Source organism: Dendrobates tinctorius, unplaced genomic scaffold (assembly GCF_039654945.1).
Source record: "Dendrobates tinctorius isolate UK_male_01 unplaced genomic scaffold, ASM3965494v1 ptg000049l, whole genome shotgun sequence".
In the NCBI taxonomy this organism is placed as follows: domain Eukaryota; kingdom Metazoa; phylum Chordata; class Amphibia; order Anura; family Dendrobatidae; genus Dendrobates; species Dendrobates tinctorius.
In genome coordinates this window covers 1,021,950-1,049,253 of record NW_027361717.1, presented here as the reverse complement: position 1 = coordinate 1,049,253, position 27,304 = coordinate 1,021,950, and the positions used below count along the sequence as shown (strand labels likewise).

The 27,304-nt window shown below is 44.1% G+C and overlaps 1 protein-coding gene across 1 annotated transcript in view; it reads left to right on the top strand.

The window, feature by feature from the left end:
- SNTG2 (syntrophin gamma 2) overlaps positions 1 to 27,304 on the top strand; it is a 977,025-nt gene that overhangs the window by 865,296 nt on the left and 84,425 nt on the right. The window contains exon 15 of the mRNA XM_073576436.1: positions 8,742 to 8,834. Within this exon, the coding sequence (XP_073432537.1) occupies positions 8,742 to 8,834 (93 nt within the window). The remainder of the gene's footprint in view (positions 1 to 8,741; positions 8,835 to 27,304) is intronic.

Below are 27,304 nucleotides of genomic sequence, written 5' to 3'. Positions count from 1 at the left end.
TAGAATAAGACAGAGTGCGTGTAGAGACACGCCAAGGTACAAGACAGAGTGCGTGTAGAGACACGCCAAGGCACAAGACAGAGTGCGTGTAGAGACACGCCAAGGCACAAGACAGAGTGCGTGTAGAGACACGCCAAGGCACAAGACAGAGTGCGTGTAGAGACACGCCAAGGCACAAGACAGAGTGCGTGTAGAGACACGCCAAGGCACAAGACAGAGTGCGTGTAGAGACACGCCAAGGCACAAGACAGAGTGCGTGTAGAGACACGCCAAGGCACAAGACAGAGTGCGTGTAGAGACACGCCAAGGCACAAGACAGAGTGCGTGTAGAGACACGCCAAGGCACAAGACAGAGTGCGTGTAGAGACACGCCAAGGCACAAGACAGAGTGCGTGTAGAGACACGCCAAGGCACAAGACAGAGTGCGTGTAGAGACACGCCAAGGCACAAGACAGAGTGCGTGTAGAGACACGCCAAGGCACAAGACAGGGTGCGTGTAGAGACACGCCAGGGTTCAGAGCAGGGCTGCGTGCTAAGAGCTACGCAGGGACGCACACCTCACTGGCCAATGCACACGGCTGTAACGCCAGCACGAGGCACGACTAAGGCACAGGAGACGGCCAAGGGGAACCCACGCCGGGGTTCAATGCAAGGACAAGGCAGGGAACAAGGCAAGGAAAACAAGCAGAAACAGAGCCAGGTCAGAGCGAGGACAGAGTCTAGCAGCGGAGCGTAGGCAGAAGCCCAGAGCCGGGCCAAGGGAAGACCTTGGGACTAGACAAAGAAACGAGCACTAAGGAGAGGAGAAATGGTGCGTGTGCCAGGGAGCACTACAGAGCACCATAGGAGAGAGCGAGGCAGAGCAAGCAAAGACTGAGACCATAGGGAGGAACACAAAGCAAGGAATAGCAAGGCAGAGAACACAGGGAGGACTACAAGTCAAAGCATAGCAAAAGCAAGACATGGCAAAACAGGTGAGGCAGAGAACAAAGGAAGGACTACAAGTCAAAGCATAGCTAAGGCGAGACATAGCAAAACAGACTAAGACAAAGAACAGCAGAAGGACTACAAGGCAAAGCAAGGCAAAGACAAACATGGCACGAGAGACAACACAAGACAAGAGGCGGAATACGAGCACGGAGCGTGTGCAGAGACGCACTACAGAGCAAAGTGCAAGGGCACAGAATAGAGGGAGCAACCCCACAGACCCAGAGCCTTGCAGGGAAGCAACACAATAATCAGGCCCTGAGCATAGGAAGAGGCGGCCTGATATAGGGCATAGCACCTCCTCCTCCAGGTCAGGACCAGGGGAGAACTTCCGGGATTCTAGACATGACGAGATGATAGCAGAACCAGACAGTGCAGGATCTTAGGAAACGTCACATGATCAGGGTTTCAGACATGACGAGATGATCACCGAACCAACCAGTGCAGGATCCTAGGAAGAACACATGATCCGGGATTCTAGACATGACGAGGTGATTGCAGAACCAGACAGTGCAGGATCTTAAGAAACATCACATGATCAAGGACTCCAGACATGACGAGAAGATCACAGAAGGCAGAGCAGAAACGCAGGGATCCTGCAGCTCAGACATGATGTGAGTCTGCACACAGCTCTAGCGAACATGCAGGACAGCAGACAAAACATGCGCATGCACATCGCTCCAGGAGTTCTTGAGACAAACAGACATGGCGGACGTGACAGTACCCCCCTCTTACCGGGGCTGGAAAGAAGAAAAAAAAAAAAATTTTCTTCGGCAGAAACCAGAGTTTAGTACAAACCACTCCAACAATGTTGATCCGACATCTGAAACGGACACCTGCACCGGTCAAGACACAGGAGCCGCTAACGAGACATGAAGATCCAGTGGGGAGGACTGCGGTTAGACAAGCAAGTCTTCTTACTCTGGCTGCCATCATTTCCAAATGAGTCCAGAGGTCAAGGGCCAGGTCTGATTTACATCAGAAGAGTGGCCGGGGTACCGCCATATTCAGGAGAGTCCAGGAGACAGAGCAGATCAGATTCTATAACAGACGGGTCATCAGACGGGTAGCCGAGGTACCAGCGGAGTCCATGGCCTGATTAACTGTGACGGACTCAGCTCCTGCTGAGCCCATTTTTTGAGTGGACCCTCTGGGTCGTGGCACCCACCCACCGAGGGCGAGCTGACCTTGTGAGAATCCACCCCCTATACAGGGAGTGTCAGGGGCAAGACCAAGGGGGTGAGCCACCACGACTGCTGGGACCAGACGGCCGGCTCAGGGGACACTAGACGTGTGTCTGACGACAAGGACGAGCAGGAAGCAAGACGAGACTAGACGTAGGTGCAAGGTATCTTCATTAGAATAACACAAGATCACATACAGGGAAAACAAGCAAAACGTGCAAGGTGCGCGCGTGGGCACGCCAAGGTCCATAACATGGTACGTGCCAGATGGCACGCCTAGGCACAGGTAATGGCATGATGGCATCGGACTCCGGACTGCTGGCAAACCGACAGGGTCCAGGGATCAGGCTGCGGACGTCAGCTCCGGACATCAGGCCGCAGTCATCTGGTTCCGGACCTCTGGCAACGGTCGGCAGGTTCCGGGCATCCGGCAGGCAAACCAGGGTTCAGGCAAGGAGGCACGACAGATATCCAAGCAGGGTGCGTGTTTAGGGAACACGCCAAGGTCCAAGGCTAGGTGCGTGTGTAGGGGACACGCCAGGGTCCAAGGCTAGGTGCGTGTGTAGGGGACACACCAGGGTTCAAGACTAGGTGCAAGGCAAGGTGCGTGTGTAGGGGACACGCCAGGGTTCAAAGCGAGGTGCGTGTGTAGGGGACACGCCAAGGTTCGCAAACGAGACAGGGTGCGTGTGTAGCCACGCCAAAGCATAGAATAAGACAGAGTGCGTGTAGAGACACGCCAAGGCACAAGACAGAGTGCGTGTAGAGACACGCCAAGGCACAAGACAGAGTGCGTGTAGAGACACGCCAAGGCACAAGACAGAGTGCGTGTAGAGACACGCCAAGGCACAAGACAGAGTGCGTGTAGAGACACGCCAAGGCACAAGACAGAGTGCGTGTAGAGACACGCCAAGGCACAAGACAGAGTGCGTGTAGAGACACGCCAAGGCACAAGACAGAGTGCGTGTAGAGACACGCCAAGGCACAAGACAGGGTGCGTGTAGAGACACGCCAGGGTTCAGAGCAGGGCTGCGTGCTAAGAGCTACGCAGGGACGCACACCTCACTGGCCAATGCACACGGCTGTAACGCCAGCACGAGGCACGACTAAGGCACAGGAGACGGCCAAGGGGAACCCACGCCGGGGTTCAATGCAAGGACAAGGCAGGGAACAAGGCAAGGAAAACAAGCAGAAACAGAGCCAGGTCAGAGCGAGGACAGAGTCTAGCAGCGGAGCGTAGGCAGAAGCCCAGAGCCGGGCCAAGGGAAGACCTTGGGACTAGACAAAGAAACGAGCACTAAGGAGAGGAGAAATGGTGCGTGTGCCAGGGAGCACTACAGAGCACCATAGGAGAGAGCGAGGCAGAGCAAGCAAAGACTGAGACCATAGGGAGGAACACAAAGCAAGGAATAGCAAGGCAGAGAACACAGGGAGGACTACAAGTCAAAGCAAGACATGGCAAAACAGGTGAGGCAGAGAACAAAGGAAGGACTACAAGTCAAAGCATAGCTAAGGCGAGACATAGCAAAACAGACTAAGACAAAGAACAGCAGAAGGACTACAAGGCAAAGCAAGGCAAAGACAAACATGGCACGAGAGACAACACAAGACAAGAGGCGGAATACGAGCACGGAGCGTGTGCAGAGACGCACTACAGAGCAAAGTGCAAGGGCACAGAATAGAGGGAGCAACCCCACAGATCCAGAGCCTTGCAGGGAAGCAACACAATAATCAGGCCCTGAGCATAGGAAGAGGCGGCCTGATATAGGGCATAGCACCTCCTCCTCCAGGTCAGGACCAGGGGAGAACTTCCGGGATTCTAGACATGACGAGATGATAGCAGAACCAGACAGTGCAGGATCTTAGGAAACGTCACATGATCAGGGTTTCAGACATGACGAGATGATCACCGAACCAACCAGTGCAGGATCCTAGGAAGAACACATGATCCGGGATTCTAGACATGACGAGGTGATTGCAGAACCAGACAGTGCAGGATCTTAAGAAACATCACATGATCAAGGACTCCAGACATGACGAGAAGATCACAGAAGGCAGAGCAGAAACGCAGGGATCCTGCAGCTCAGACATGAGGTGAGTCTGCACACAGCTCTAGCGAACATGCAGGACAGCAGACAAAACATGCGCATGCACATCGCTCCAGGAGTTCTTGAGACAAACAGACATGGCGGACGTGACAAGATATATTGGAAATGTAAGAAAATATATTGTGACAAAGAGTTGCCTTTATTTCTGAACAGCACGCTTGCCATATGCAAAAGTGATCAACACAAACTATGGTATATGGTTTTCCTAATGGCTTAATAGATCATTGGAAATCGAAAAAATCATAACGGATAAAGAAGAGCGAGCACTTAAAATTAATGATTTGCTTTATGAGGTTGAATCAATTTTTACAGCCAATTAACACTAATGGTTTGTTTTGAATTGCACACATTTCTATATCGTGCTGGTGAAACAGCAGAAGCTCAGAAATAAAACCACTTTACTGGAATTTTAACCTTATGATACCTGGCAAATTTTAGGAGCTAATGACCAGACATTTGTAGCCATTTCTTTTATACATGTTAAACAGCTAAAACTTTAGGGACATTTCACAAGCTGTACATAGGTTCAAGAAATGTTATGCAACCATTCCATACAGCTTTATGTGAACTGCAAAAACCTAGATATATACTGCAGAAACAACCTTGTTAAAATAATTTTTGCAAACAGAAATTTCTGCCAAAAATTAGCTTCAGGCAAATTTTTAAGATATAAAAGTGATCACACAGAGAAATGTTTGCATCTACTATTGTTTTTTGTTTAATTTTCTATAATGTCGCCTAGTTTGGGGAATTATTTTAGGGCTTTGGACACAATGTGTGACTGGGGTCATTGATGATTTTTCAAAGTTGATCAAATCGGTGCATCTTAGCGTTAAGCGAGCGCTGCATCTAAACTTTTTGCAGTTAGAAGATAATTACTCATAGGGTTGAGCTGTGGCCAAAGTGCGACTAGGATGACTACTATGAGTGGCCCTATACTAACTACAAAAATTCCAGATATTGTTCTAGGTGGAACCAGATCACAGCTAGGAACACCTCATGGTCAAAATGCAGAGCAACTATCCTGAATGAGAACAGTTGTAGGATCAGTGGCTGGAGGTGGTTCTTCTAAAGAGAGGTTGAGAATAAAAGTCCTGACTATCCGCATATGTTGTGGACTTGGTTTAAACTACTTTTATATTAATAAATAAATGATTCAAATTTGCACTTAATAATGAACCCCTTTAGCTTATAGTGAACTATAAAATACACACAAATAAATTAGTTTTCTCCTGACTAGGTAGTTATTACCTTAAGGTGTATTCCGAGCAGATGTCTGGACTCCAGAGAACCAGTAAAGTAGTGAGCGCTGTATATCTTGATGTGAAGTCAGATGAAATGATATTTGCCAAATAAACGTGGGTTAATACCACTGCTTTTCAGGAGTGCTGTCCCGGCCAGTGACAGACACTCCATGCTCCCCTCTTCCAGCGGTGCGCCGGCGTGCAGTGTGCATGATATGGAGCTGTGGCTTGAGATGAGCCAACAGGACCTTCATGATGTCACCAGTCACGTGATAGATTACAGGGAGCGCAGTGGACTACTTTACTGGTTCTCTGGAGTCCAGACATCTGCTCAGATTACACCTTAAGGTAATAGCTACCTAATCAGGAGCAATCCAATTTATTTGTGTGCATTTTCTAGTTCACTACAAGCTAAAGGGGTTCATTATTAAATGCAAATTTTAATTATTTATTTATTTGTATTTTATTGATCACATTGGTGTTGTGTGTTCCTAATTTGCAGCAAGTGTTCCTCTCTTTTGTCTACGGTTACTAGCGCCACCTACAGTTTATACTAGAGTTTTTATACTTTTATATTAGGACAGATGGAGTAAATACTTCTAGAATATGGAGAGAACCCTGCATGTTGCTAGTGTCCACAGACCACTACCAGCCTAAACCCATATTGTGGAAGCATGTAAGGGAAGATGTACTGATTAGAACGGTGACCTGAGACTGTGCTAGCGTGCCCTTATCTGCAACCATAATTGTGCTAAGTGGGATCCACTTTGCAGTGACAATTGATTGATCCTATTGTTGCTGGCAATCTTCTACTGTAAGCTTATTGTGAGCTTCAGTTAAAGATTGATTCCACTTTCCAATAGCTACTGCCAAGCTTTGTGCCTCTACTTAGATGCGTAACCATCTAGCTTTGTAGTTACACTCTGTTGTGTAGCCACCAATCACTGTGCAGCAATAATGTGTGTAACCACCAAACTTAGCAGTCACTGTATATTACATTGATTGAAATATTCTTTTGTCAGAGTATCAAGTATAATACTTTCACGTTTCCAGTGAGAAGAGAATCTCTGCCAGTATCCCCATAACAAAAACACTCCCTTCCTATATGGTTACTCAACTCAGATTTCGAGAGGGCTTTCTATAAGAGTGATCAGTCTAGGTTCAAGCTCATGGACCTCCTTCATATCCTGGTATGTCTCCATTAAATACCAAAAAATTACTCAGTTTTTTTTATGATCATATCACTATGTGATCATATCACAAAAATAAGATTTCCCACAAGACTTTACGATAACTGTATTCAAAAATGTAGATCCAGAAGCCTAAGTGTGCCCTAAGGCAAAGTCCTAAAAATTTCCTCCTATCTACTCTGTGATATTTATATTATTGGTGTCTTCCTACATGGCAGAGGTGCTATTGCCAACTGTGCACCTCCTATAACCTCATTGTAGGAAATAACGGTTACATTTATACTATTATGCATGTTATGCTCTTTACCTTCTTACTACAAATCTTTGGACTGTTAATGAATAATGACATAATATGGTCACCACCAATAGATCCCAGTTTTAAAATGTTTTTTTTTTCATTACATGGTTCTAAATCTAACATCATTTGATAAACTACAGTTAGAGATATATGAGAAGTAAAGTTGGTATAGAAAGAAACAATAAAGTAGGAAAATGCTCTATGTGAATTGTAGGTCAAAATCTTCAATAGTTAAATATCCATAGAGCTTTTACCAGTATGATACCAAGTAATAAACCATTAAGAAGGTCTAATAACCTGTAAAGAAAGTCAGCAGTACAAAGCAGAAGTTCACTATATAACAATATATTTACAGAAAAGGAAACCTTTAGCGACTTCACATTTTACATTGCTGGGGGACCTTTTTCAAATCCTCATTGGCATAACAAGGTCAGGAAATGTTCCAGTCTTAAAATAGTCTTAGGTCATTTGACATTTTTCAGATCTAAGAGTAGAAAACTGCAGACATAGGAATAACGAATGTCATTTGGAAAAGTAAGATGTCCATTTGTAATGTGGGTAATGTCTATCAAAGTCTTACAGGTCGATATCAAGTTCTCAAAAAGAAAATGAATCATCACTTTTGAAAAGTTGGTGGAGACGGTCGTTAAAGCCCATTTGTTAGCCATCATGTGTGTAAGTGTCCTGAAGGTAGTAGTGTACTCACTGGTCGCCATCTTCTCCAAGTTTCAGCCCCAACAGCATGTGACCACATCTATAATCTTCCAGATCACTGTGAGGAGTGGCGGTTACTCGATCAATGTCAGTCTATAAGAATCAGAATGAGACTGGTGAGCCTTGCATAGACTTGCATAAAGAAAATTCCAAAAGTGACTTCCTCCTCATACAGTGACCATAGCAGGTCAGAAATGCTACGGAAACCAGGAAAAGACAGCAACCAATGTGTTTGTTACTACTTTCGTGAGACTTACACATGGTAAGTAAGAAAGGGGTACATGAAAAAAATACTGAGGTAGGCCTTTAAAGGGGATAACTGAGTCCATAACATTGATGGCCTATCCTTAGGATAGGTTATCAATTTCAGATCAATGTAGCACCCGGCACCCCCACCTATCAGCTGTTCCCAGTGTAGGCATCAGCCGGGACTGCTTAGTTGCGCAGCTGCACATCACAGCTCTGTCAACACAGCTCTGTCAACTATATAGTGGCCGGAAATTGTTCATCTGCCCCCTATTGATTTGAAAATAGGGCAGATATTAAATATCCATCTGTGACTACTGTTGGTAGACAAATGAGCACCACAACTGAGCAGTTCCGGCCGCCCCCAACGCCAGGATCAGCTGATCCGTGAAGGTGCCGGGTATCGCACCCCCACTATCAGACTTTGGTGACCCATCCTAAAGAAAGGTCATCAATGTAAGAGTCCTCTTTAAGTCTATGCATGCAAATTATACATGTATATAGAACGGATATATTCTATATATTAAGTACAGAACCTTTTTCTTGCAACTTGTATGCAGCTAATTTGGCCCTTTTAGCCTTCATCAGTGCAAGATATGGAAACCTTAATTCTGTGAAGTTAGGACTTGGGAAGACCGACTTCTGGGTATAGATTGAGTTTTCATGGGTTAAACAGTTCACTTTGAATACACAGTACTGTAAAATAAAATTGTATATGTGTATCCATGCGTTTATTGATTCATTTATTTATTTTTTCCTTTATTTTACAGTCAAAGACATATGCCTGCAACAGTCAGGGGGATGCTGTTTGCTTCACTGTGGATTTTCTATCAGGATTTACCTGTTTTGACAGTAAATCAAAGGTAAAACTATGCAGAACAATTCTTATTGAACAATACTGTTCTCCCGTTACTAATTCTTTTATTAGAAAATGCTTATCTCTAGAGATCAATAATGTAAGCAGCTTGAGCTTAATTATTGTGAAGTTTATTGTATCATGCTTGATTTCCAATGTGCTGATGTTCTGTTCTATTAATATCATAATGCAAATCAATAAAGATACTTACTAATCCGTAATGGATGTGAAATACATCTAAAAGGTATTGTTCCAGCTCAATAATATATTTTTAGAATAAAGTCACCCCAACTGCTCAGTGATTGGCTCAGTGGTTAGCACTGTTGCTTTGCAGCGCTGAGGTCCTGGGTTCAGATCCCACCAAGGACAACATCTGTGTTTCCTCAGACATTCTGATAGTGAATTTAGATTTTGAGCCCTAATGGGGACAGGGTGATAATATGTAATATATGATAGCGCTATATAAGCAAATTATATATATATATAAAACTGAATGTATGTGTGTATATATGTGTGCATCACCAATCACAAAACATCTTTCATTTCACTAGAGCTGTTTCAAAGAAGCTGAGCTGTGACTGATTGCTATGAGCAACAGTTTTTCCACTCTATGACAACACCTCTGCAGACACTGACCGGGTGGGAGAAATCTAGCATCCCAGGGATTGTCTGCCCCCCAGAAAGGAGCAGAGAGCACATGATAGAAATGAATCCCCCCTTCTATGCCCATACACCCATCACACATCCTCCATCTCATAGGCACATCTTCCCTCTTAAAGGGATCTCCAGTATGGAACTTAGGGTAAATCACTCAGTGCTTTGATTCTGACCCCAGGCTTCTATGAAAGGGATTATTGGTATGGAAGTCAGGACAAATCCACTCAGCGCTCTGGTTCTGACACCAGGCCTCTTTTAAAGGGATCCCCACTATGGAAGTTAGGACCGCTTCACTCAGCGCTCTGGTTCTGACTAGTGTTGAGCGATACCAGCCGATACTGAAAAATATTGTATCGGATTGGATCGGCCGATCTAAAAAAAAGTATCGGGTATCGCCGATTCCGATACCGGAAGTCCCATTCAAGTCTATGGGACTTCCGGTATCGGAATAAGGAAAACCCTTTTCTGTCCTTGTACAGCCTCTCGGGGGTGTGTACGGACCTTCCGGGGGTCTGTGCCGACTGCCCGGGGGTCTGTGTGGACTGCCGGGGGTCTGTACCGGCCTGCCGGGGGTCTGTACCGGCTGCCGGGGGTCTGTGCCAACTGCCCGTGGGTCTGTGCGGACTGCCGGGGGTCTGTACCGGCCTGCCGAGGGGCTGTGCCGACTGTCCGGGGGTCTGTGCAGGCTGCGGGGGTCTGTGCAGGCATCGTCCGATGGGACTACAAGTCCCATCGGGCTATGCCTGCTACCATGACGGTGATTGACACATTAGCCAATGATGGGACAGTAGTAGTCCCATCATCCGGCTACTGTGTTGAATGTAAAAAAAAAAAAAAAAAACATACTACATACATACTACATACATACATACCACATACATACTACATATATACATACTACATATATACTACATTCATACAACATATATATATACTACATTCATACAACATACATATATACTACATACAACATACATACTACATACAACATACATACATAGTACATACATACTACATTCATACAACATACATATATACTACATACATACAACATGCTACAGACATACAACATACATACTACATACAACACATTCATACAATACATACATACAGTACATACAACATAGAGTACATACTCACCATTACTTGTCACTTTGATCCCCGAAGCCAGTGTCATCTAAGGAAAAATATGAAAATAACAAACCACCTGATCCGCAGAAATCCACAAGTGAGTGTCCCACGCTGATCTTCCGTGGAGAGCAGCAGCATCAGCTGATGCGACCACTCTCTATGGGGCTCAGGAATCCAGTGTCGGGGGTAGGTATCCCTCCACACTGTATTCCTCCGCCACTGTAAAGAAATAGTCCCTGGTCTCACTTTATGGCAAATGCTGCGTGGGAACTTTTTCACACAGCAATGCCAAAAGTTAGACTAGGGACTATTTTTTTACAGTGGCGGAGGAATACAGTGCGGAAGGATATCTACCTCCTGACACGGGATTCCTTGAGCCCCTAGAGAGCAGTCGCATCAGCTGATGCTGCTGCTCTCCATGGGAGATCGGCATGGGACACGCGTGGATTTCTGCAGATCAGGGAGTATATGGCTTGTTTGTTATTTTCATATTTTTCCTTAGATGACACTGGCTTCGGGGAACAATGTGACAACTATTGGTGAGTATGTTCTCTATGTTATATGTACTGTATGTCTATATGTATGTATTGTATGAATATATGAATGTATTGTATGTAGTATGTATGTATTGTATGAATGTATGTATGTTGTATGTATGCAGTATGTAGTATGCATGTATGTTCTATGTCTGTAGCATGTTGTATGTATGTAGCATGTATGTAGTATTTATGTATGTTGTATGAATGTAGTATATATGTAGTATCTATGTATGTTGCATGAATGTAGTATGTATGTATGCAGTATGTATGTTGTATGAATGTAGTATATATGAAGCATGTATGTTGTATGAATGTAGTATATATGTAGTATGTAGTATGTATGTATTCTGTATGAATGTAGTATATATGAAGCATGTATGTAGTATGCAGTATGTATGTTGTATGTAGTATATATGTAGTATGTATGTAGTATTTATATAGTATGTATGTAGTAAGTATATATGTAGCATGTATGTAGCATATATGTATGTAGTATGTATGTAGTATGTATATATGTAGCATGTATGTAGTATGTATGTATGTATGTAGTATGAATGTAATATATATGTAATATGTATATATGTAGTATGTATGTATGCTGTATGAATGTAGTATGTATGTAGTATGTATATATGAAGTATGTATGTAGCATGTATGTAGCATGTATGTAGTATGTATGTAGTATGTATGTATGCTGTATGAATGTAGTATGTATATAGTATGTACGTAGTATGTATATATGTAGTATGTATGTAGCATGTATGTAGTATATATGTATGTTGTATGAATGTAGCATATATGTAGTATGTATTATGTATGTATTATGTATGTAGCATGTATGTATGTAGTATGTATGTTTTTTTTTTTTACATTCAACACATTAGCCGGATGATGGGACTACTACTGTCCCATCATTGGCTAATGTGTCAATCACTGTCATGGTAGCAGGCATCGCCCGATGGGACTTGTAGTCCCATCGGACGATGCCTGCACACACACAAGACCCCCGGCAGGCCCGCACAGACCACCGGCAGTTGGCACAGACCCCCGGCAGGCCCGTACAGACCCACGACAGTCGGCACAGACCCCCCGCAGTTGGCACAGACCCCCGCAGTCGGTACAGACCGCGCATCATGATGATGTCATTTCAGCAGCCAATCACAGCCATGCCAATAGTTAACATGCTTAACAGGATGTGCCCACACTTCTGAGGATTCCCATTGGCTGAATCAAATAGAGCAGGCTGATAGCTTTATGGGAACTTCCGATTCCGGTATCCGATACGATAAAAGTATCGGAAGTCAGTATCGGAATTCCGATACAGCTAATATCGGCCGATACCCGATACTTGCGGTATCGGAAAGCTCAACACTAGTTCTGACCCCAGGCTGACGGGATGATGTGGGATATTAGGGGTAGTAGTCCGGTGGCTCGGGATGATGTGGGATATTATTGGTAGTAGTCCGGTGGCTCGGGATGATGTGGGATATTAGGGGTAGTAGTCCGGTGGCTCTGAAGGGATGATGTGGGATATTAGTGGTAGTAGTCCGATGGCCCTGGCTGACGGGATGATGTGGGATATTACGCCCCCCAATGAAGCAACTAAGCGAAATGATGTGCGTTGGGGTCTCCCTGTTCACATTCCAGCCAGGTTGGTCCTTGATATTATATGTATATATTGCCCTATATGTCTACATTGAATATTTGAACCTCTGAATCTTACTGGTAAAAACACTGCTGCCATTTTATACATATCTCTCTATATATATTTTGTTTAGGTCCGTTTTTTGGTCCACACATAATGCACCTTGTATTGTATATCATTTATCTTTTGAGAGATATTTGCTGTTGTACCTGTGTGTATATATATGTATACATATATATTTACTTCATGAAGGTCTCTTTGTGACCATACACTCATATATATATATATATATATATATATATATATATCTTTTTGCACTTTATATCTGGCAGCAATTTTCCATTTGTATTTCCATACTGGTGGTTCACTCTACATATAGCTGACTGTGAATTTCTGTATTATGACCGTGGATTATCTCATCGGGTCAATTATGCAAATGACACGTCAGAGTTGATCAGAGTGTGATCTGATTCTTTTGGATGAAGAGAAGATGGAGAAAAAAATTTCTCCATCTTCTCCATTTTGTCAATCCATGAAAATCGCACTGCAGTCATGTGTCATCCAAGTCATTGACTTGCATGGCTGAGTGCAATCTGAATATTCAATTACTCTAGGACATGCTGCAATTTTTCCCTTTGCCAGACTCTGTCTGAGAAAAAAAAATCTAACATGTACATGGCCCCATAGAATAACATTGGTCCGAGTGCGAATTGATGTTATGTCAGATCACACTTGGATGGAAAATATGTTGTTTTGCACCTGTACTTAGTATAGCTCATCAATATCACATGAGTGGGGTTCACCCTTGGCACACTGATCGGTTTTCATCCAATATTGCAGTGGCTGAAGATAAACAGTGTAGTGGCCATTATCCATATATATAAAGCTGAGTGTATGTATGTGTGTGTGTGTATATATCAAGCCATGCCCACTCCACATAGCCCCACCCACTCTGCATAGCCACATTAACTCCACACGCAAAGCCCCGTCCACATGGCCCACGTGGTTAGTGCACACGGGTGGAGACAAATTCACCTAGAATGCCACCCTGCAAAATTCACCGGCTGCGACGTTCTAGCCGCTCCAAGCTACAATCAGGGCCGCCTCCTTCAGAGTATCAGTGCGCGGCAGGCACAGGCCACATCTATCTCCGTCGTGTCTAGAATGGTTGTTCCTGTGAGGCATGACGTCAACGGAAAGGGAGGAGCCTCATGGATAACACCGCTGTGTGGTGCTGCAGAAGAAGTAGGCTGTATATATGATACGCTTTCCTGCAATTAGTGCAATTTCTCTCGGGATCAAGTGTTTCCAATTGTATATAAAAGATAAGTGTGAGGTGCTGCCGGAGGAGGCGACTATAAAGGAGAAAAGCTTTGCTGCAGAAAAATGCTGTGTATAAAGGAGGAGCATGAGGGGCAGGAGGAGGCTGTGTAAAAAGCAGGAGCGTGAGGTGCAGCAGGAATAAGGCCCCTTAACTGCCAGTGTGCCAATAAAAAAATTAAGATTATTGTCATGGAAAACTAAGAACCCAACTGTCCACATGAAAATGCCATACTGCTTTCACAATTTTCTCTGAATCAAAATAAGCTGAGCTTATTGATATTCTATTTTGATATATATATTGACTTATTTTGGGTTTAGGATTTAGGCGTCTGTAGGATGTTCTACATCATGTCTGACATCTACATCCTTATGGAGTTAAAGGGGTATTTGCATCTCCAGGATCCCCAATAAGAAATCTACAGCAGTATAGTTCTTCTGATTCGCTATGTCGCTTACCCCATGTGCAGGGCATTGCAGTAGCTTAGGTATCCATGGTTATAACCAATAACAACTAATTAACTGTCACTACATGAGTGATCTTAACCATTGATAACTTAGCTACTGCAATACCTTGCACACGACATAGTGAATCAGAAGAACTATACTACATTTCTAATTTGAGATATTTGTTAAAATTGTTATTACACCTACACCTATTGGGATAGGATCTTGGCGATGGGAATACCCCTTTAACGCTGTAAATCTGTAAATCTCTGAATACTTTAAGGCTGCGTTCACACGTCGTGTTTTTTTTCGCGTTTTCACCGCGCGATTTTGCCACGAAAATGCAAATAAACAGCATCCCATGCAATCCTATGGGATTCCGCAATGCTGTGCTAATGCTGCGCGGTGGAATCGCATCACGGAAAAATGCGCAACATTCTCATTAATTTGTGGAATTGCGGCGATTCCGCCCACATAGGAAAGCATTGTTCTGCTTACTTTCCGCATGTTTCTGTGCCCACCATGCGAAAAGTAAGCAGAACATTTGCGGATGGTACCCACGGTCCGGAGGAGTGGAGACTGTCTTCCGGGCTCTGGGTACCAGATCCCTGTAAAAAATAGAATTAAAATAAAAAAATCGGATTATATTCACCTTCCGATGTCCCGCGCGGCGTCCCCAGGCTTCAGCAATTCACGCAGCAGCTCCCGTTCCCAGTGATGCATTGCGATGACCTTTGCTGACGTCTCGTCTCGCGATGCTGTAGCGGTCTCGCGAGACCGCAACATCCAAAAAAGGTCATTGCCGCAATGCATCACTGGGAACGGGACCTGTCGGACCATCGCGGAGGCCTGGGGACGCTACATGGGACGTCGGAAGGTGAATATAACCCGATTTTTTATTTTTATTATTTTTAACATTAGATCTTTTACTACTGTACTACTGATGCTGCATTGGCGGCCTCAATGGTAAAAAGTTGGTCACACTTGTCAAACATTATGTTTGACGAGTGTGACCAACCTGTCAATCAGTTCTCCAAGTGATGCTACAGATCGCTTGTAAAATGCTAGTATTCTGCAAGCTAATTATGCTTGCAAAACGCTAGTTTTTCCATGGGAAAATCACGGGGATTTAAATGCGATTTTCCCGCGGAATGGAATTCCGGAATTCTCGCAGTAATTTCCGAGGGAATTCCGCAACGTGTGAACTTAGCCTTAAGCTATAAGTTTCTGAATAAGACCAACCTCTGCACTCATGAGCCCAGAACCAGCCGAGGTTTAAATAGTTACTGCAGCTTCCACAAATTATGCACAAAATAACAATTTAAGCAGAATATGCTTCTGTCTGCACTTGTCAGCTGTGCTGTTTTCCATTAAAGAGAACCTGTCAGCTGTTTTGGCCAATAATGCGGCCACTGCCTTTCAGGGCTTACCTACAGCATTCCATAATGCTGTAGATAAGCCCCAATCTGACCTGCTTGCTTCATGGCTCCCCGGCATCACACTCCTGTGCAGGCGTACTTACTGTATGTGCCCTGTTGAGAGCAGAGCAAAGTACTGCAGTGCACAGGTGCTTGGCCTCTCTTACCTTTCCTGGCGTCTGCGCACTGCAGTGCTTTTTGTCTGCCCTCAACAGGGCACATAAGTACGCCTGCGTAGGAGTGCGATTCCTGGGAATCATGAAGCAAGCAGGAGGGTGGCATCTCAAGTAAATGGGAGGCACCGGACCAGGACCTGCAACTCTCATCTGACCGAACTGCCCCCCAGGTGAGGTAATAAAAGTTATTTTTCTTCTGTTGCAGTTCAGATCGGGGGCTTATCTACAGCATTATAGAATGCTGTAGACAAGCCCTGAAAGGCAGTGACCGTAACTCCTATCGGTCAAACCTGATGACAGGTTCACTTTAAGTGGTTTTTCTCACACCAGAGCTGAACTCACAGCCACACTGCTTGGTACTACTGTATAATGTTCTCCATGCTTCTGCTAAACATATACTACATAAGGGCCCATCACACTAAGCGATATTGCTACCAATATCGCTCTAACGTCACTGGTTTTGTGACGCAGCAGCGATATTGCTAGCGATATCGCTATGTGTGACACTTGCCTCCGACCAGCTCCCCCGCTGGTTATCGCTGATCGCGCGAGAACGGCCTGGGCCATTTCTCGTCATCAGCTTCCTGCTGTGGCGACGAGCGATGCGTGGATGCGGGCAGGAGGACGTCTTCATCGCCTCGTCTGACAGGTAAGTAGCGACCGCCGACCGCTGCTATGTCGCTGGTGAGATCTGCCTGTTTGGCAGCTCACTAGTGACCACTGAGCGATGCACCGGCGATCCTGACCGGGTCATATCATTGTCGGGATCGCTGGTGCATCGCTAAGTGTGACAGTACCTATAGAGACAGGGAATCAGTAATGGGAGATATGATAGCTTGTCTCCACACAAAAGCTCTGATACTGCTGAGAATTAGAAATAAAGCCTGCAGAAGATAAAACTGGTGAAAAATGCAGGCAGCCAGTCCTATAATGACCAGAAAAATTGTTATGTCTCAGCTTTTTTTGAACAGTTGTCTGATCTGACAGGCAGGGTTTAAATGACTACAGTACAAAGGTATCCTGAATCTTTTCCCACAATTATGTATATTAAAGTTGTCAGGATCCTGTCAGCCCCGGCGTGCAGCCTCCGCTGAGCAGGGACTCACGCGCACTGTAGGGGGGCCCGGGGTCAGTTACAGCCGGAAAGTACAGATACACAGGACCTGTGGATGCTGAAGTTTAGCAAACAGTCACAGGACCTACGGTCATGTGACTGCAAGGGGGCGGGGCTTAGCGTCCTGCTTTCAGAGATGGCAGGACACTATACAGAAATAGTCAGGCAAAACGGAGGTCATACACAGAGATATCAGTAAAGTACCAGGGATGAGACAGGACGGATAGTCAGGGCCAAGCAGAAGTCAAAACCAAACAGACATAGAAGGTACTATGCAGAATCCAAAGCAATATCCAGAGAACAGACCGAGTCGTACACAGAGAATCAAGGAACCAGAACTGTTATGAACGAGTAGCCGAGGAGGAAATAAAAAAATAAACAAGCTAAGTATCAGAAAACCAAAGAGGTTGGTAACTATGCAGACTGCAGACCCCTGATCCTAACATACAACTAGCAGCAGTCGTGGAGCGTTCCTACGGTGGTCCTAGATGCCTCGTCACAACCGGAGAACTAAATAAGCCTAAAGCAGGAAAAGAGGAAAACTAACTGCCCCAGAGCAGATCCCAAAGGAGAGACAGCCCCCTACATGTATTGACGGTTAAACAAGATGAAAACACAAACAAAGGCAGGAAAATAGGCTGAGCAAACGATGGGGCCAAACTAACTAGAAAGGACAGGAAAGGAAAGATACTGTCTGCAATCTGCCAAAAAACCCTACAGAAATGTCCAACACAACTGATAGCAAAATAAACCCTGAAGTCACTAGACTTCTCCCACTATATTAGCACTCTGAAATATTCTGAGACAGAGCAAAAAGAGGCCAATCCAATAAGGGACAAAAAAGACAATTTGGCAAATAAGTGTGGAAATTCAGCACAGCCCAGCCGGGCTGGCTGACCACACAAAAAACTGAAATGACCAACAAGATCAAGTGTGAACATTAGCAAAAACAAACTCAGTCAACACCGCAGGCCGCGACAGCGTTAAAACAACGCGTCTGGATGGACACACTGATAGCGAGCAGCACTTCCACTGGTGGGACACAAAATGCATGGGTTCAAGAACCATTAAAGTTGGACTTCAAAGAATCACAATATATCACCATAAAAGATTGCAACAATAAATACTAGATGTTTTTCATAATTAGTACATGCAATCCATTATATCACAAAAAGATATCAAAAAACCAACACGTTGTAAAAAAATTTTTTCACAATGATATCATTGCCCATCTTTTTAGTAATCCAGACATCAGTAGGCAGCTCACAAGCATGACGTATCTAAATGGACATGTTGGTAGCGAGCTGCCCTTCTACCGATGGGAAGCAATATACACAGGTTCAAGAACCATTATCAGCTTTAAAGGATTACAATATGTCTCTATCCGAGATTACAACAAAAATTATTAAATATAATTGACACATGTAATCCATACTATCACAATAATATATCTAAACGCCGACACACTGTAGAATTTATCAATGTAGTCCAATATTTCATTTCCAGTAGCAATATTTTTCTCGTAATGAAATTTCTCCCATCTCTTTTGGCAATCCAAACATGAATAGGCAGCATCATCACGTCTATCTTATAAATCACAAAGGTTTACGTAGTATCATAGCAAAAACTGAAAAGACATATATCACAATCATCATTAGTATAAGACACACATGTAAAAACTAAACGGAACCCTAGAAATACCTAAAAAGCACAAAATGTGACCACACAATAATATGTCACATAAGGCTGAGTTACAAAAAAGACTTGAAGCTAATAGATTCATTGAGCCCATGTGGTCTAACAGTGTTCAATGTGACCATCCACTTTGATTCCAACTGCAACAGTTTCCGCTTGAGATCTCCTCCTCTTATTCCCATGTAAACGTGGTCTATGCCACATACTTTTAACCCCTTGGGGGTGCAGCCATGAAAGTCAAAAAAATGTCTGGGAACATTTTTCAATTTATCAGAGTCCTTTTCTTTCTTTGCATTAATTATATCCCTCACGTGTTCCCGAATTCTGACCTTAAGAGCTCTAGTGATCATACCTATATATCTCAAACCACAGGGGCACGTGAGGTGATATATAACAGATTCTGTATTGCAAGTGATATGGTGGACAATATTAAATGTCCTATCACCCCTATCATTAAGAAATTGTGTGCATTTAGGGATATATTTGCATACAGAGCAAGAACCGCAAGGAAAAGATCCCCATGGTGGATCTTTACTGCCAAAGAGAAAAGGACTCACTTTAGGTGGAACATAATGACTTTTTGCTAGCATATCACTAAGAGTGCATGATCTCCTCCAAGTAATAGATGGAGTCGGGGGTAAATTATATTTTAAATCTCTATCTGTCAAAAGGATGGACCAGTTTTTTGAAAGGATGTTTTGAATTTATCTCCAGTTAGAATTAAAAGTGGATATAAAACGTAGTTTTGTATCATTAACTTGAGATCTATTAGAGATAGTTTAAGATTTATACGACAGGAGTCCCTGTCTGTCCATTTTAGTCGCCCTATTATAACCTTTGTTAATGTCCCTAAGCTTATAACCTTTTTCCAGAAATCTATTAGAGAGATTTTTTCCCTGTTGATAAGTTTGTTCGTTAGAGCAGATGCGGCGTGTCCTCAGGAATTGCCCTATCGGTATAGAGCGGATTAATTGAGGTGGTATTGAGCGATTTTTTGTTCAGCTGCTCTCTATCGTCCAATTTTTACTAGCTATATAAGTTACCCTATCTAACATTTAGCCATGCCTCCTGACGAAGCTGTTTAGGGCGAAACGTACGTCGAGGTTGCGGAGTGGGACTCCTGCAGGGGCACCTACCTTTTGCTGTCGGCACCATGACTTCAGGTATAATACTTCACCCTCATTAGTGGGTATGCTTAGATAATTTATTTGGGCTGTTTGTTAGACATGTGTCTGGACTGATTATTAGCCATTCAGTGGTAGTGTTATTTATACTATTCTATTATTATTTTGCAAGGACTATGCAGTTCTGACATATGCATATCTACTTATGACTAATACTGGTGCCTAAGGTTCTTTGTAACTGGAATAGAGGTGGTATATTTAGACACTTATATTGTTAAAGCACCTTCTATAATATATAGTCAGTTGCTGATTTATTTGAACCTTCAGCCACTTCTAGGTGTTCATCGTTCAGTGAGTCCCTCATGGGTTCTGTGATGAGGTTTCACGCTGTGTATCAATTCTCACAAAAAAATATTTTTCTGTTATGACTTGTTATCATAGACATTGTTAGTATTTTACTAAATAAGTTTTGTATTGAATCAAAAAATCATTTATGGTGATCTCATTTCTATATAGTTATATCTATTTATTAGAATATGTGCTCACATTTTGGTTGTAGGGGTACAAAATGAGCCTGCTTAGAAAACCTGTCCACCACTACCCATACCACTGTATTACCCTTAGATGGAGGGAGATTGGTAACAAAATCCATGGATAAGTGAGTCCATGGTCTTTCGGGCACTGCCAAGGGCATCAGCTCCCCTGCCGGCCGGCTAAGAGAGCTTTTAGAACGAGCGCAGACCCCATAACCAGCAATGAATTTTTTTATGTCCGAACCAAGGGTAGGCCACCAAAAGATCTTAGCCACCGCCAGACGCGTGGCTGAAATACCAGGGTGAGCACTCAGCTTGGATTCATGGAACTCCTGCAAGAGTTCCAGGTGAAGTTGCTCTGGGACAAACAACTTCCCCTCCGGCTTGGCCGCCGGGGCCTACGACTGGGCCCCCTGAATCTCCCGTTCCAATTCAGACGAGACCTCTGCTATCACAACCCCAGGGTGAAGAATGGAGGACGGTGGCTCAGGGGGCGACACTGGCTGAAAACTGCGTGATAAGGCGTCAGCCTTGACATTCTTAGACCCTGGATGAAATGTAATCGTAAACTGAAAAAAGGGAAAAAAAAGTGACCAACGGGCCTGTCTGGGCGTTAGTCTTTTAGCAGACTCAATGTATGACAAATTTTTTGTGATCTGTGATCACCGTAACCGGGTGACTGGCCCCCTCCAAAAATTGCCTCCATTCTTCAAACGCCAATTTGACCGCAAGAAGCTCTCTATTGCCTACGTCGTAATTTCTTTCCGCAGCAGAGAACTTCTTGGAAAAGAAAGCACATGGCCTGAGGTTGGTTAGAGTGGCAGGCCCTTGGGACAACACCGCCCCCACCCCCATCTCAGAGGCGTCCACTTCCACGACGAATGGTTTGGATGGATGTGGCTGTACTAACACGGGAGCAGACATAAAGCTTCTTTTCAGGGTCGCAAAGGCCTCTTTTGCGAGCGAGGACCAGTTTCTCACATCCGCACCTTTACAAGTAAGATCTGTGAGTGGTTTGACCACCTGTAAAAACCTCCGAATAAATTTGCGGCAATAATTGGCGAACCCCAAGAAGCACTGAAGACCCTTAAGGTCTCGGCGTTGCACCCAATCCGCAATGGCCTGCACCTTCTTGGGGTCCATGCGAAAACCCTCACAAGACACAAATAATCCCAAAAAAGACAATTCTTGAATAAAAAAACACACATTTCTCCAATTTGGCATACAGATGATTTTCCCTCAGTCTTTGGAGAATGGTTCGTACATGATTCAGATGAGATTGACTGTCGGGAGAGTATATCAGAATATTGTCTAAGTAAATAACAACAAAACGACCAATGAGATCCGAGAATACCACGTTGATGAAATTCTGAAATATGGCTGGGGCATTGGTAAGACCAAACGGCATGACTAAATTTTCAAACAGATCCTCGGTCGTGAGGAACGCGGTTTTCCATTCATCCCCCTCCCGGACCCTTATCAAATTATATGCCGCCCGAAGATCCAGCTTGGAGAACCATTTTTCCCCTGAAAGTTGGTTACACAAATCGGGAATCAACGGAAGGGGGTACGTATTTCGTACAGTAATCTTGAGCTCACGAAAATCGAGGCAGGGACGTAAACCACCATCTTTTTTCTTTACAAAAAAACCCCTGCCGCCACAGGTGAGACTGAGGGACGTATGTGTCCTTTGCGAAGACTCTCAGCAATGTAATCTTTCATGGCCAAGCGCTCAGGGCCAGATAAATTAAACAGACAGGCTTTAGGCAATTTAGCCCCTGGGACTAACTCGATAGCGCAGTCAAAGTGTCTATGTGGTGGCAATGTCAGGCCTCGCTTTCGGAGAACACATCTTCGAATTCTTTCAGGTACTCCGGAATACCTTCCAGCTCGACAGATGACACAGATACAGATTTAACAGGTTCAACCAATAGTGCAGACTTATCACATAACATCGAATCATTAAACCCCCACTGAACAATCTCCCCCGTTTAACAGTTAATGATTGGGTTATGGCGTTGCAACCAGGGCATGCCCAACACCAATCCTGCTGGTAGATTGTCCAGAACCAAAGAACTTAATTTTTCCACATGGGTAGCGCCCACTTTGAGCGAAAACAAGTCAGATATAAAGAGAATTCCCTCTTTAGTGAGGGGGAGGAGTCAATGTCCACCACTTTGATCGGAACCTTAAGTCTAACTGTCCGTATCTTACAGCGTGTGACCAATTGGGAGTCAATGAGATTGATGGATGATCCGCAGTCCACAAAAGCTGTAGAGGGTAAACAACAATCGTCCACTAACAGTTCCACATGAAGCAACACCTTAGAAAATGAGGAAAAGGGTACCTGAATGTCTGAGTAGTCTCCCCGCTGACTACCCAGACCTAGTCATTTCCCGTCGACCGGGTTGAGGATGGACAATCAGGACACTCCCTTTTCCAATGTCCCGTTTTACCACAGTAGAAGCATAACTGCTTTTCTCTCCGGCGTTGTCTCTCTTTTTCCTTCAGGGAGAGAGCCCCTACGTACATGGGCACAGAAACAGTCTTTTTTCCACTAGGGAACAATGGAGTCTCTGCCTGCATCACTCCCCTGGCCCGCAGCCTGCGGTCCATCCGGACGGCCTGGGTCATGGCGTCCTCGAGTGAGTTAGGTGGGGGATGTAATGCCAAGGCATCCTGTAACCGCTCGGACAAGCCTCTGCAAAAGAGTCCTTGGAGTGCGGTGTCGTCCCAAGAGACCTCTGCAGCCCAGCGGCAGAATTCTGTACAAAACCACTCAGCCGAGTGTTTCCCCTGACAGACACTCATCACCATGTGATCTGCCAATCGCACTCGGTCCAGCTCATCATATATGTGCCCGAGGGCCTCAAAAAATGCATTCACAGACACTCTCTCAGGGGCAGTGGGAGGAAGGGAGAAAGCCCAAGCTTGTGGGGACCCTCTTAACAGAGACATAATGACCCCAACCTTCTGACTTTCGTCCCCAGAGGAACGTGGCCTCAAACTAAAGAAGAGTTTGCACCCCTCCATGAAGGCCCTGAACTCCTTTTTGTTCCCAGAAAAGAAATCAGGCAGTTTAACAGGTGGTTCTGGGGACACCAAAACAACATCACTCGCCCCAGCCCCCAGAGACCCAGCAGCTAAAGCCCCCCGCACTGTCTCAGAAACCTGCTGCTGAGAACGAGCCAGAGCTTGCTGCTCCAGAGATAAACCCTGAAACATCTGACTCAGATTTTTCATTTGCTCAGCAAGAGATTGTATGGGATCCATATTTCTCAGCAGAGAAAGAAAAAAAAACCCAAAAACTTAACGGTCAGTTATAAAGTCAGGATCCTGTCAGCGCCGACGTGCAGCCTCTGCTGAGCAGGGACTCACCTGCACTGTAGGGGGGCCCGGGGTCAGGTACAGCCGGAAAGTACAGATACACAGGACCTGTGGATGCTGAAGTTTAGCAAGCAGTCACAGGACCTACGGTCATGTGACTGTGTATTGTAAGGGTTCCAATGGATTGTAATGAATAAGAAAATGCTCACACAAGAATTGAATTTACTAAATTGATTTACTTAATAAGTGATAAGATCAAATAATAAACAGTATAAAACTCTAAATACATATGCATTAATCAGAAACAAGCATTATTCATACGTTACATTAGTCAGATAGACGTCAACCAATCATCCTCCAGGAGCCAAAAAGAGACTGAGCACATGTGTCCTGGTTCTTTTAAATGTCCAGCTAAAAGGTGTGTCCAGCCCCACCATGTGGGGAATGATGTCACAAGTCTATTGTCCATTGGCTATAAACACATCCCCTCAATACCTGTTTTAACCAGTATATAATACAGGAAGCTAGAGGAGGGGGCCTCATGTGTGCCACATGGCAGAAATACAGCAAGCTGGAGGAGGGGCGTCGAAGCACAAGATAACATCCTTGGTAACGTTTACACACCCAATCTAATTAGGGTAGTTGCCTTGAATATCAATGGTCCTTTGTTGATGGAGAAACAAATGACCAGTAATTTACATTCCTTTATCAGAAAGGGAATCTGTCACCCCTTTTTTGAGATATCATATAATGATATCATTCAATTGTGTGCCACATAAGGATTCTCTTAGTACTTTTGCTTCTCCCTGACCCCCACCTTTCATGCATAAATACCTTTTTTATATCGATTCAGATGTATGTAAACTGCTACGGTCCGGTCCGATGGGCGGGGCTTATTCAACTGCTCCCCCCTCCCTGTCTTGCTCTACACAAGAAGAAATACGTAGAGCAAGACAGGGAGGGGGGAGCAGGTGAATAAGCCCCGCCCAACGGACCGGACAGCGGCAGTTTACTTACATCTGAACCGATATAAAAAAGGTATTTATGCATGAAAGGTGTGGGGTCAGGGGGAAGCAAAAGTACTATGAGAATCCTTATGTGGCACACAATTGAATGATATCATTATATGATATCTCAAAAAAGGGGTGACAGATTCCCTTTAAGGAAGTTTCAGTGACCTTTTGCTTACCTCCCTGCAAGTAAGGATACAGTATATATTATATTAATTGGAGTGTTGAAACCATTAAAAATAACTCATAGTATACAGACTGCAAGGGGGTGGGGCTTAGCGTCCTGCTTTCAGAGATAGCAGGACACTATACAGAAATACTCAGAGTCAGGCAAAATGGAGGTTATACACAGAGATATCAGTAAAGTACCAGGGATGAGACAGGACGGATAGTCGTGGCCAAGCAGGGGTCAAAACCAAACAGACATAGAAGGTACCAAGCAGAATCCAAAGCAATATCCAGAGAACAGACTGAGTCGTACACAGAGAATCAAGCAACCAGAACACAGCACAAACGCACTCAGGGGTCACCACACAATGCCAAGGGTGAAAGTATAACTGACGGGGGATGGGAGCATCCTGAGGCTATAAGAAGCCTCTCCCAGAACCAGGGAGAGGCCACATTCATAGCCCCAGGTGTGCAGGTAAGCCTGCACCAGGATCACAACCTTTAACCCCAGAAATGCCAGTCATCAGCACTGGTTCCAGACATTAACCCCATGTGTGTGAGTTAAACCCGCACTGAGATCATGACAAAAGTGCTCAGTTCCTCCGGCTCTGTATCCTGCTGGGAACAGATTGTTTACAATTTCTATGTGACAGGTTCCCTTTGAAAATACACCCGCATGAGTTCGCAGACAGCAGCCTTACTGCACGTCTCTTTTGAACATGCCTGTTTGTATAGGTAAGAACAATATACTATACTATGGAAAACTGCTTTTTTCTTTTCCTTTATATATAAGGCATACTGCAGCATAAAAGCTGTTACAAAGGAATGAAAGTCTGCCGAGTATAAAAGAGTTGAAAGGAAACTAACGTGCAATTAGGCTCAAGCTACCACCAATCATCCATCCATAAAGTTAAAGAGATCTGTATCATATTCATTGCTTCTATTTTGTTTTGGCTTTTTTTTGTAGTTGTTTTACCAGTAGTAACAAAACTACTTTTATATATTTCCTTTACCATCATAATTTATGCAAATGATAAAAACATCTATCTAAGAAGCAGAATCTGCAGAACGGAATGTCCTAAAAAAAAGAAAAACATCTTAGGGGGAGTGCACATGGAGTCATTTACATGCCAGTGGATGCAGCAGCCGTGCCTTCCCATGCAGAGCCACCGGTGAAATTGTCCTGAGGCGGCTTCTCCTGCAGCTTGGTTCTTGTCCTTGTGATGACTCTACCACCAGCAACTTTAACTCTTAAGTATAGAGAGCAGGTGGCTTCTACAAGAAAGCCGTCTACCCTTTATGCTATAGAAGGATGAGCATGTCACTTCTTTTTCTGCTTCAAAGTTAGGAAACCCTAGAGCTTTTAAAAGAAGTGCCAAGATGGAACATGTGCACAGCAATGTCATTTTGACCTTGCTGTGCACTATACTCATTTTATGTTGCGCCTTTGTGATGCTTTCCTATCGGAATCTACCTGGAAAAGAAGCTGTTTCTGAGCACAGAGCCTAAAAAATTAGTTCTATAAAATTCAGAGTAGGAAAATGACAATCTCATGAGCATCAAGAGATCTAGAAAACCTAGTTATCCAGCCTTGAATTCATTATAATAGTGATGGATTGATGAAAACATTACTATGTCAACTAACGGTGGTTAAAAAACAATTGCAATATGGCCATGCAACAAGAAGTATATTTGTCCTCATGGTTTGTTAATCTGCAGCATTTTCTGCATTACCATGAAATAGCTTGTCTTGTAGAAATCCAGTAAAGGGGTTAATCTCGTTAAGAACAATTTTATATTCACTTGAGGACCGACCATACCCCCTTACGTAATGGTGGATCTTAGCAATCTTTTGTCCTTCTGCAGAGAGCAGGGAGAAGCTCCTGCTGCAGTCACACACAGGACAAGGAGAAAAAGGAGGAGGGGGACATGTTTGAGCTCCTGAGTGGAGTTGAGAGAATTTTTCAAAATTCGGTTCTGATTACAATCAGCCGTGAATATTGTTTTTGCAATGTGCACCAAACGTCATTGGAGTCAATGGGAGTAGAAATGACTGATTATGTTCTGAACCGATCATCAAACAAATTCAGAACGAATAGGGTACCAATATGGCACCAATACGGCAAATTCAGATTCAGCGACGGAATCCGAATATATGTGCTCAACTCTACTC